The sequence below is a fragment of the Pelophylax lessonae genome (genome assembly GCF_965119305.1).
Source record: "Pelophylax lessonae genome assembly, chromosome: 10".
Lineage (NCBI taxonomy): Eukaryota > Metazoa > Chordata > Amphibia > Anura > Ranidae > Pelophylax > Pelophylax lessonae.
Window position 1 is genome coordinate 19,712,269 of NC_138777.1, and position 12,520 is coordinate 19,724,788.

Sequence of the window (12,520 nt, forward strand, 5' to 3'; positions counted from 1 at the left end):
AAAAAAAAAATGGCCTGGTCATGGGCTTAAAACCTTCCGGAGCTGACGATGTCAATACCACCCTAATAAGGTCTTGTTTTTGCAGGTGGATTCGCCAATGAACTTGAAGCATCCTCACGATTTGGTGATTTTGATGAGACAGGAGACCACCGTTGGCTACCTCAAGGAGCTAGAGGTGACTTTTACGCCTGTTTGACACAATCTCTTGTTTGTATGTCTTTGGTTTCCAGATCTTAATACTTAGCCTGTCATTGTTTTCCTGTCACAGAAACACTTAGTTGCTCAGAAGATTCATATAGAGGAGAATGAAGATCGGGACACAGGGTTGGAGCAGAGACACTACAAGGATGACCCAGATTGTGTTCTAGCCAAAGTGCCTCTGGGTGACATGGACTTATATGATGGGACTTATATGCCACTGGAGGACAAAAATCTCAAGTGATTTTTTTTTTTTTTTTTTTTTTTTTTTTTTTATTGGTTGCCGGATAAATGATTTTCTGTATAGATATCCTGAGAATTATGAAAACTGATAATCACTTTGTGTTTCAATTTGCAGCCCAGAGGACTATGTGGACATACATAGTCATTTACCTCCCGATCTAAATCAACCAGATTGCACCAGTATCACAGAGCTTCCATTCAGCATCCACGCCTTTCAGCACCTGAGGGTATGCACGTTTGTTGTAGAGCTCTTTGGCTACATTTACAGGTGGCGTTTCCTGAACATGTGACGAAACTCATGCACATCTCACTTGTGGTGCAAATAATCATTAAGAGTATTTTGGGGTTTAAATAAAGAAAAAAAAAAAAAAAACATTTTATACTCACCTAGGTGGATGCAGCATTGATCTGTCCCCCACTGGCTCTGCAGTGAGAACTGAGCAATCAATGACAGCTGATCACTCAGTTCTCCCCTCCGCTTCTAACAGTCAGTCTCCAGCTCTCTGCTCTGCCCCTCCAGCGCTCACTGGAGCATCAGGCTGTGGAGGGGGGCGGGAGGGGCTGAGTCAGCCTCTCAGTGGCTCGATGGGAGTCAGCTTACGGTCCAGGGACACTGGTGGATCCCAAAATCAACCTCTGCACGTCGACCATATGCAAATATGCGCCTCCACTGGACTGGGCTTTTTTCAGTGGGGCAGCATTATTGCTTATCTCCCTTTTGTGCTGGGAGCATGCCAGCACAGAGACTGAAGTTTCATGGAGAGTCCCGGGCTCCGTACTAATGATCGGGACCCGGCACTCCCGATATCGGGGCACCTGATCACTGTGATAGCCTCTATTGGTTATCAGTGTTTAGTCACTGTGAAGCCCGCCCCCCCGTGTCCTTCAGAGGAGAGATCCCCCTGCCTCTCCCCATGCAGAGGGGAAAAAAAGGTTTTGTAAAAAAAAAAAATTTATAAATATGAAAAAAAAAAAAAAAACCTAGCTCAAGGTTTAATCTAGGCTGGGGTCAAAGGTCAGGATCAGTAATTTTTTTTTTTTTTGCCATGTTTTAGGTTGGATAAAAAAAAAAAAAAAAAGCAAAATCAGCATTGTTGTTTTTGGGCTGTATTACGGGTACAAACAACTAACCTATACATATTTGGTATCGCTGCGATCGTCAGAAGCAGAATTTAATTTGGGTTGTTCTTTGGAAGGTTATGGTAGTAAGTAGCAAGAAATATACAGCTACACTATATATATATATATATATATATATATATATATATATATATATATATATATATATATATATATAATATTTACACAAAATATAGATTTATTACACAAAATATGTGTGTGTGTGTGTGTATATATGTATATGTATGTATATATATATATATACAGTAAAACCTTGCATTGCGAGCATAATTCGTTCCGGAAGCATGCTTGTAATCCAAAGCACTCTTATATCAAAGCGAATTTCCCCATAGGAAATAATGGAAACTCAGATGATTCGTTCCACAACCATTTATTCATAAATCCTTAAATTTATAGTCCATATAAAAAGATTATAGAATTGCGATAGGTTGTGTAACCATAAAATGTCCATCCACAAATAGCCGCTTCCACAAGGGGATTGGAAGCAAAATCCAGCAGGAGCTACAGGGTATCAAAGAGAAGAGAGGCGCCTCTAAGTGTAGCAATATGGTTCCATTTAATGAAGGTACAACATTTAGAAACTCACATGGTTGATGAATAAAAGAGGCACATCTAAGTACGCAGGCATCCGGGGTAAAGCTGTCCACATAGACCATCTTCTGCACCGCCGGCTGCTAGTCTGTAATCCTGACCGGGAAGACCACCCTGCAATAAAGCGATCTGAAAGCGAGGGGCAGCATGGAAAGGATGACGTAGATGACGGTGAGGAGGATGGTCTATGTGGACAGCTTTACCCCTGATGCCTGCATACTTTAGATGTGCCTGTTTTATTAATCAACCATGTGAGTTGCTAAATGTTGTACCTTCATTAAATGGATCCATATTGCTACACTTAGTAGAGGCGCCTCTCTTCTCTTTTATACTTAGCTGTGACTTGAGGCTACTTGTATATCAAGACATCGCTTGTATATCAAGTCAAAATTTATTTGAAAATTTTGCTTGTCTTGCAAAGCACTCTTAAACCAAGTTACTCTCAAACCAAGGTTTTACTGTGTATATATATATATAGAATATAAAAAATATATGCCGTTTTTAATGCTATCAATGAAAAATCGATGGGGCTCCCTAAATATTGAGGTGATTTTGCATTGGTTTCCTATTGACGTTTTATCCTTTTATATTGATGTCTCTTTTTAATCTGACTCTTTTTAGGGCATTCAAGAAAGAAAGAACCTTTCATCGCCTTTACTACCTAAAGAGGATCCTATATTGAGTTCTCTTTCCCAGAAGATGGGAAAAAATGTGGACGATATTGGTCATAGAATATATGAAGCACTTGTCAAGGTAAAAGACCTCACTTTGCTTGCTACTGTATCCATAGAAAAGAACAGTAGGCCTGACGTGTACACAAAGTTACTGAACAAGCTGCGGAAGTACAATTTTAGGCCACCCTTTCTCAATGTTTTTACCTCGGAGGAGACCTTGGTATATTTATTAGGTCTCCGGGAAGCCTTTATTGAAATATATTTACGGTTTGTAGTCCACAATGTGATAATTAAAGCGGAGCTCCACCCAAAAGGGCATGTTCTGCTTTAACCACTTAAGCCCTGGAAGATTTTACCCCCTTCCTGACCAGGGGGTATTTTGCAATTCGGCACTGCGTGACTTTAACGGACAATTGCATGTTGCGACGCTGTACCTAAACGAATTTGACGTCCTTTTTTCCCCACAAACAGAGCTTTCTTTTGGTGGTATTTGATCACCTGTGCGATTTTTTTTTTTTTTTTTTTTTTTTTTTTTTTTTTTTTTTTTTTTTTTTTTTTTTTTGCGGGACTGCGACATTGGGGCGGACAGATTGGACCCTTGACTGACATTTTTTACACTTTTGGGGTTACCAGTGACATTTCTACAGTAATCAGTGCTGTACATATGCACTGTTACTGTAAAATGACACTGGTAGTGAAGGGGTTAACTTTTTTTGAGAGGGAGGGGTGGTGTGTGTCCCAAGGGGCGTGATTCTAACTGTGATTGGCTGTGGCTTGAGCTGTAGGAACAGTGATCAACGGTCCTACATAGTAGAACCGTATGATCACTATTCCTACACAGGGGAGAATGACAGGCGGCTTTGTTTACATTAGCCGCCTGCCTTTCTCCCGCTGTCACGGACTATCGTGAGTGCCCCGTCGGGCACACCCGCTGGGGGGTCCATGACCGAGCGGGAGCGCGCCCGCTCCCCAGAGCCTCACAGGCTAGTGACGTACCCATACGTCACTTTGCCTGTGAGGGGCTAACCGCCGCAGTAGATGTACTTGCGGGGCTCTGTTTGGAGCGGTGCCTGCCTGTTTCCTGGTTTGGTGAATAGCTGGAAGGTTTTGGGGTGGACGTCTGCTCCTCCTTGGGATGGTCACCTGTCCCTATCCTACCCCCCCTCCACTTATGCTGGGGCTGTGTGGGTGCTCTGGTCCACCTCATGGGGAGGGGGCAGCATGGTATGCTGGCGATGGGGGGGGGGGGGGGGGGGTTGTGCTGCCGGCGACCAGGCGTTTAGCTGTGCGGGGGTGGAGGTTGTACCTGGCGGGGGCTCCTGCCAGGGCCCCCATCCTGCCTGGGCCTCTCCTTGAGGCCTAGGGATCCCTCCTGGGTCCCTGGGAGCCTCATGGTTTTGCTATTTTGCTGTAGCCTGTGTGTGTCTGCACAGTGGCCATGTTTGTGTAGTCTGGAGGCCATTTTGCGGTGGTTTGCCACTGAAAATAGTTGCGGCCATAACAGTGGAGCCCTGTGGGCGGTGATTTTAGCGGTGGGAGCCCCTTCTCATTCCCTGGTTCTGACTCCTGGATCTTTTCACTTCCTGATCGGCGCATACAGATTTTCCTGGTGGCTGCAGTTGCCGGTTTCTGCTGGGTGGTGAGTCTGGTGGGGTTCTCTCCCTCTCTGCTGAGGATCGCTTAGTGCCTAATGACTGGGTGGTGCTGCCAGCGCGGTTGGGGTTGTCCCTTTGCAGTGTTTTACACTTTGTGGGGTCCCCCTGGTGACTCATGGAGTCTTTGGAACACATCTCTCCACCTGACCCCGTCTCTGAGGCTGCGGGGCCCTCCGGGTCTTCACCATCCATCGATGCACTGATGGCGGTCCTGGAGTCTTTTTTTGTCCCGGATGGAGGTGGTTTTCGGGCGACGGGCTAGCAAAAAGCACTTTCCTTCCAACTTGCACCTGTCCCTAGACAGCTTACAGGGTCTGTTTGGGGCGGTACAAGACCTGTTACTTCAAGGAGTGGTTGCCCTGGTTCCGACTTCTGAACGTGTTCAGGGTTTTTACTCGAATCAGTTTACAGTTCCCAGGAAGGAAGGCAAGGTGCGTCCAATCCTGGACCTCTAGGCGCTGAACTGCTTTGTGCAGGTGCAGAAGTTCAGGATGGGAGTCCATTCACACGGTGGTGGCATCCCCGCATCAGGGGTATTATCTTGTCTCTTGACATCAAGGATGCCGGTCACCAGCGCTTCCTCCGCTTTGCCGTGGGAGAGGAGCATTATCCGTTTGTGGCGTTATCCTTTGGTCTCGCCTCTGCTCCTCGGGTCTACACAAAAGTGTGAGCCCAGTACTAGCATTGTTACGCCAACGGGGGATTGTGGTACTGGGCTACTTGGGAGAGACCTTTTTTTCTGCGAGCGGATTCTCCTACTGCTCTGGTGGAAAACCTAGAAATCGCCATACAAATTCTGCAGGAGTTCGGGTGGATTCTGAATTTTCAGAAGTCTGCTCTTGTTCTGTCCACAAAGCTGGACTATCTGGGTTTGACTCTGAATTTGGCCTTAGCCAGAGTGCTCCTTCCTCTGGACAAGCTCCAGAAATTGCAGGCTGCAATTCGTCTCCTGCTCTCGAGCAGATATTCATCCCTCCGGACTTGCATAGGGGTGCTGGGCCTGATGGTGTCTACCTTCGAGGTGGTTTCATTTGCACAGTTCCATACAAGGTCCCTGCAAAGGGAGATAGTGGCCAAATGGGACAAGACTCCACAGTCTCTGGACAATCCGATCCAGTTGAGCCAGGGAACTACGGTATCCCTGCTATGTTGGCTTCGTTCTCCGGCTCTTCCGCTGGGCAAATACTTCCCCTCCTTGTATTAGGCAGTGGTCACCGCGGATGCTAGCCTGTCCCTTTTGGGAGGAGTCCTCTTCAAAAACTCTGCTCAGTGGATCTGGACACTGGAAGAGTGAAGACTACTGATCAATGGCTTGTAACTCCGAGCGATCAGACTGTGCCTGGAACATCAGACGGATCATGTTCAGGAATATTGGCCTTCAGAGTTGTCTGGACTCGGGAAGTCACAGACCGGGTCTGCAGCTTGTGGTATCCAGGTGTTACAATCAGGAGTTCTTCTGCTTTCCCCCTCTGTACCTTATGCCCTTTAGGGTCTCTTCGGAGCCCTAAAAAAAGAAAAGTTTTTGTAGCTCTGTAAAGCCTGCTGTCCCAGGGTCAACACACCTGTGCCAGCTATGAAGGATGTGACTTCCTGGTTTCAGTTGCTTTCAAGAATGATTACTACACATCCCCATCCACCTCACCAGTGCTTTCCGGAGTTCTCAGTTGGAAGGTCTAATTTGTGTCATTGTTCCATGGGCTATTCAACAACAATCTTCTGTTCAAGTTTCAAAGCCTGCTATCTTGTCTTCTCTGAACAAGTTTCCGAAGTTCTATGGGGGTTGATGGTGCATGCCTCTGCAAATGCCAAATTTGGTCGAAAAAGGTCTTGCAGGCGGCTTTGTAAAGAGTTCTTCTCTATTCTGTTTTTTGGGTTTGGATATTTTTCACTGTGTTGCTGTGTTACCCACTCTTAATTGCCAGGGCTGTTGGGTATTCCGTGTAGACATGCCTATGAAAAACTGTATCCTTGATGTACAATTAGGGAATTTGCACTTTTGGTTTAAATCCAAAATCCTTGTAAAAATCTTTCTTGAAGTTCATCACAGGACACAGGGATCCTTCCCCTCTTGGCTGTGTTACTCTACTTGCTGCAAAACTGAGGCTTAACAGAGCTGTGGGGGGTTCTTCCTGAGAGGGGACTGCCTGCCTTTTATTAGCTAATGTCCATTCACCCAAAGGTGGCAGCATTAACCCAAGTGCTCATGAATTTGAAGAGCGCTGTGTTCTGTGATGTACTCCCAAGAAAATGACTTTACAGATGACCAAAAATCCAAATTTTTGGTGTTACTGGTGTTTTTTAACTGAACTGAGGTGTTTGTTTTACAGAATACAACTTCGTGGGTGCTGTATAACATGGCATCATTCTATTGGAGAATAAAGAATGAGCCTTATCACGTGGTGGAATGTGCCATGCGAGCTTTGCACTTTTCTTCCAGGTGAGGCGTTCATTGCCACTTAATTTTTTTTTTATTCCTGTAATAATTTGAATTTTTCATTCGTTCTTTCAAAATTTCATGCGGTTATGGTACAGATGAAAATTTTTCAGTTTATCAAAACCTTTTCTTAAATTGAATGTGGTTAACTATTACACTAACACATGTTGATGATATCTTCATTATATATATATATATATATATATATATATATATATATATATATATATATATATATGTGAGCGCTAGAAGAAAGTAATATATATAGCAGCTGACAAATTAAAGGTGAATATACGACCTACAAAGAACCGTATCAAGGAAACTATTGGCGCTTTTCCACTGCATGGAAACGAACGGTTTGGCTCGCTTTTGCACTTTTCCACTGCATGGAAACAAACGGTTTGGCTCGCTTTTGCGCTTTTCCACTGCATGGTACGTATTGGAACGGTTCGGTACAGCGGCGCTTTTCCACTACATGGTACGTATTAGACCGGTTCGGTACGGCGGCGCTTTTCCACTACATGGTACGGCTCGCTTAAACAGTACCACCTCGGTTGGGGTTCCAAGCAGGCCGTACCGATACCATATCCCACAATCCTTTGCATGCAGCATTGATTGTCACTACTAGCCACTGATTGGTCAGAGAATCGTTGTTATCCCACCCACTTACTACTAAGTACTACAACAGTGGAAAAGCAAACCGAGCCGAGTAGAGCCTATACAGTGCTGAAAGGTGCCGACTCGTACCACGCAGTGGAAAAGCAAACTGAGCCGAGCTGGGCCAAGCAGTGCCGAGTGGAGCCGAGCCGGTACTGCAGTGGAAAAGCGCCATATGTGCAGCGCTAATGATTATTATAGATGGTGTTTAAACAAGTGATTGTCCAAACGGAGAACAAAATCCCTCTAATAGTGATCAAAGCATATAACCCAACCCATTTTGTACATAAACATAAAAGTCCAACTAGTGAGCCCAAAAGGGTAGTTGGCAGTCAAACGACAGCTGCGTAAACCACTGTGTTCAGAAAGATTCCTCCAATGATAGACATAGTGTCAGAACACTCACCAGAAACCAAAAAACAGCCGTGAACACTGTACACTTTTTCTCTTTTAAAGTGGTTTTAATTTTAAGTCCCGGTTCACACATATGTGATGCGGGGACCCTGCGAATCCACTGCGGGTTCCCGTATCGCATTCAACTCGCAGGCAGCTCACACTGCCATATGCAAATCGCTGGGGGTGTCAATACAAAGTTAATGACACCCCAAGATGCTTCTCCAAGCCCCCCCCCCCCCCCTCCTTCTTTCTGGCCTGCCGGGCTGCATGCTTGGATAAAGGACTGGTATGGATTGTTTTTTTTTGGGGGGGGGGGGGGGAGGAGGGGTGTTTACATTTTGCTGTCAGTGGGGAAACCCACTGACAGCAGCTGAGTCATGGTTACAGACATGGCACCTGCCCGCTCACTAAAAGCCCTGACAGTTACTTGTTTGTTAAATACTGCAAGCTTTTATCCCTAAAATACCGTTATCTCTTCATAAAATAGAGCATGTGGTATTTTAGCAGCGTTTTCTTTTTTTTTTTTTAAGCAAATTCTAAAAAACTATTTTGAAAAAACGATCAGCGGTATTTTACTGCTTTTCTTAAAGTGGTAGATACTGCCTAGTGAATGGAGCCCATTGAGTCTTTATTTTTTTGGGGGTTTTTTTTTTCAACAAAAGTGGAGTTACTCTTTAAAAAATGGATTTTTGTAAAATCTTACCGTAAAATCCTTTTCTCTTAGCTCATCGACAGACGTAGTCCTCGGTGATACACCACCTTCGGGTTATGTTACCTCCGCAGGAGCAGGACTAGACAGGAAATTAAAAAGCTCTGGCCACACCCTAGGGGCAGTCCCAGAGGGTATATCCTCTCTCTCTCTGCCTCAGCAAATCAGTTATGTGAAAAAGCAGTGCTTAGAGAATTTAACCCAACCCAACTCCAAAAACAGAGGGGCGGGGACTACGTCTGTCGATGAGCTAAGAGAAAAGGATTTTACGGTAAGATTTTACAAAAATCCATTTTTCTCTAGCGCTCATCGACAGACGTAGTCCTCGGTGATACACCACCTTCGGGACGTCCCAGAGCAGTATCACAACTGAGGGGTGGGAAAATGGAAATCAAATCCCAATCTAGAAGGCCCAACCGGTGCCAACTAGAAGTTTACAATGCTCATCCTTAATGATGAGACTCAACAAAAAAATTTTTCAAACAGAAAAAAACCCTCGAGGTAGACCACCGGTCTCCTCAAATTGCGGCCTGCAAAACCTTGCGGCCAAATGAGGCATCCGCCGATGCCGTCACATCAATTTTATAGAATTTAGTAAAGGTATGTACCGACGACCAAGTGGCCGCCTTACATACCTGGACCACTGACGCCTGATGGCGAAAGGCCCAGGAAGTACTGAGCGCTCGAGTGGAGTGCGCCCTAACAGGGAACGGAGGACTCTGACCCTTAATAGAATAAGCCTGTACCACCGTTTGTCTAATCCATTTGGCAATGGTCGCGGCAGATGCAGGCAAACCCTTTCTGGGGCCATCCGTGATCACAAAAAGTGAATCCGTCTTACGGAATGATTCCGTAGCTTTCAGGTATACCCTGATTGCCCGAACCACATCCAAGGAATGCAACGCATGTTCCCGATGATGCTTGGGCTGAGGACACAAGGAAGGTAGTACAATATCTTCATTCAGATGAAAATCTGAAACCACCTTAGGAAGAAAAGATGGCTTAGGATGAAGTACTACCTTATCCCTATGAATCACTAGGTATGGGGACTGGCATGATAATGCAGCCAGTTCTGACACCCTGCGAGCAGAAGTAATAGCCACCAAGAAGACCACCTTCTGGGATAAAGTAAGCAAGGGAATCTCCCTGATGTTTTCAAAGGGAGGTTTCTGTAGAACCGACAAAACCAAATTAAGATCCCAGGGCGGTAAGGGCGCGCGGACTGGAGGAGCCAGGTGCCGCACCCCCTGGATGAAATTTCGCACCAAGGATTTGGTAGCTAAAGGTTTCTGAAAGAAGATTGCTAATGCTGAAACTTGACCCTTGATGGTGCTCAAGGCTAGCTTCTGCTCAACCCCTTGTTGCAAAAAGGCCAATATTCGAGACACCGAATAGGTACGTGGAGGAAATCCTAAAGATTCGCACCACGCAATATAAGTCTTCCATGTGTGATAATAGACTTTGCTGGAAGTCGCTTTCCTTGCTTTAATAAGGGTAGGAATGACTGAAGTAGACAAACCTCTGTCCTTCAGTACTTGGGTCTCAATGGCCAAGCCATTAAAACCAGCGACTGTAAAGCACGAAAGTAAATAGGTCCTTGAGACTACAGACACTCCCTGAGACGAAGTTCCCACGGAACGTCTGCGACTAACATGTCCAAGTCGGCCAGGCCGGCTTGAAGAGGCCAGCCTAGAATTTCTAGGACCACTGGCGCTGATTGGATCTGAACCAGGCGTCCCTAGAGCTATCTGGCCCCGACCATCCGAGAAAGTCTGGTCGTTTCCTGTTCCCACACATTTATCAGATACCTGATAGTTATCAGGAAAGGTGATCTTTTCTGGTTGAACCCCAGGGACCGAAGTCACCCGACTAGAGGCTACTTGGCCTATCTGGTCAATCGGATCCGATTCCTGTGAGGTATCGGGACTAATCTTAGGAAAAGGTAAAGGAAAAGATCTATACAGGGAACGGTAACTACCGCTTCCTGTACTTAAATGTTGGAAGGGAAGAATCGCACCGGTAGTAGTGGTTGATGCTCGATCTAATGTCCTGAATACCGGTGAAAACGTCCCCCCACCCTGAAATCGGGTGGGGGCGCACCTTCAGGCTGTGTACTCCTTTATTTCGGGTTTGGCTGGGTTGGTCCTCTGCTTGTCCGACCAGCCCTTCTTGAACCCTCCTGGAGGAGTCTTGCCTTTCCCGGGAGTACCAGCCGGGCGCCCTTTATGGGCGGTAAAGAAAGGTCCTCGCTTGTTGCGAGGTCCCTTAGCTTTTGCAGCCTGTGGCAAAAAAGTACTCTTGCCCCCGGTGGCATCCTTAATGATTTCATCTAGGTTGGCTCCAAATAGACGATTCCCCTGGAAAGGGAGATTGGTCAAAGTCTTTTTGGAACCTAGGTCAGCTGACCAGCATTTTAATCACAGCACACGTCTGAGGATCACTGCTAACTTAGATGCATGCCCTAATAGGGGAGTAGTGTCCAAGGCTGCGTCACAGATAAACCGTAGCCCTAGTATGATCTGTTCCATCAAATCAGATGTCTCCTGGGGAATATCTTTTCCCCTAAGATCTTGGCGTACCATTTTCGCCCATTCTGTAAGTGTCTGGGAAACTAGACCAATAACAATTACTGGTCTAAATGCTGACCCTATCAGAGAAAAGATAGTGCGGGACTCCGCTTCTATCTTTCGATCCACCGGATCCTTAAAGGACGAAGTGTCCTCCACTGGAATAACCGTGGCTTTATTCAGCCTGGAAATAGGCGGATCCACGACTGGTGGTACCGTCCATTTCTTAATGATGGATTCCTCAAACGGATAGCGTCTAGCAATACGCTTGGAAATAGTAAAGGTACGTTTAGAATGCTCCCATTCTCCTTTAATCTGATTACCAAAACATTTAGGTACAGGAAAAGCCTTCGCCGTCTTGATGGGCTTATTAGTACCAAAAGGCCTTTCTGTTTCAGTTGCCTCTGCCGGTAAAGCCTCAAGTTTTAAGGTTTCTTGCACTGCAACAACTAGTGCGTCCACCAATGCTTCTTCCTGAATTATAGCAGGAGAAGAAGCGTCCTCCTCACTGTCTGAGGGGGCTTTACCTGGGATAGCAGCCCTTGCAGAGGAACCTGCAACTGCAGTGACCATCTCTGAATCAGAGTCAGAGGTGTCAGATAGTATAGGGGTAGGCGGGGGTCGCTTCCTTGACCCCCGTCCCTGACAGGCCGCCTCCACCCGAGCCACCATAGACTCCAAAATTGCTGTAAATGACTCTATACTCTGTGCACCGGCGGGTCCCGAGGCCCCCTCGAGGGAAACAGGTGGGGGAATATGTGTGGCAGGGTCCATGATAACTCCAGTTACTTCCTGGATAATATAATTCAAAGTAAAAAGAAAAAACTTTTTTTTTTTTTTTTTTTTTGACCCTCAGCGCCACAAAAAAACCCCTTAGTGTTACCTGCTAGGGATCCCTATCGATCGAGAGAGAGAGAGATAGACCCCCAGGCTCACCACTTGATGTACAGAGTTGAACTGCAACAGCTTACAGCGCTGTCTTAGACAAACAGGAAGTCTTTTGGCTGGCTGCCCAGGAAGAAAGGAGGCGGCTCCGCCCCTCTGCACGCCTTCCGGCGCCTCCCCCAAGCTCCACGAGGTGTAGAATCACCTCAAACATGGCCGCCCCCATGCTGGAGACACGAGGCTACGCCAAAATGGCGGCTCGTGCGATCCAGCAAAAAAAATGGCGGCGGCCTGTGCTGACTAGCGGTGTGCTGCAGGCACACACTGCATGGGGATATGGCGTGGTTGGCGGTACCGGCCCTGGCGGACCG

General features: G+C 46.3%; 1 protein-coding gene across 1 annotated transcript in view; it reads left to right on the forward strand.

The window, feature by feature from the left end:
- TTC17 (tetratricopeptide repeat domain 17) overlaps positions 1-12,520 on the forward strand; it is a 156,340-nt gene that overhangs the window by 17,313 nt on the left and 126,507 nt on the right. The window contains exons 2-6 of the mRNA XM_082270715.1: positions 86-175; positions 269-438; positions 557-668; positions 2,794-2,925; positions 6,829-6,938. Coding sequence (XP_082126841.1) covers positions 86-175; positions 269-438; positions 557-668; positions 2,794-2,925; positions 6,829-6,938 — 614 coding nt within the window. The remainder of the gene's footprint in view (positions 1-85; positions 176-268; positions 439-556; positions 669-2,793; positions 2,926-6,828; positions 6,939-12,520) is intronic.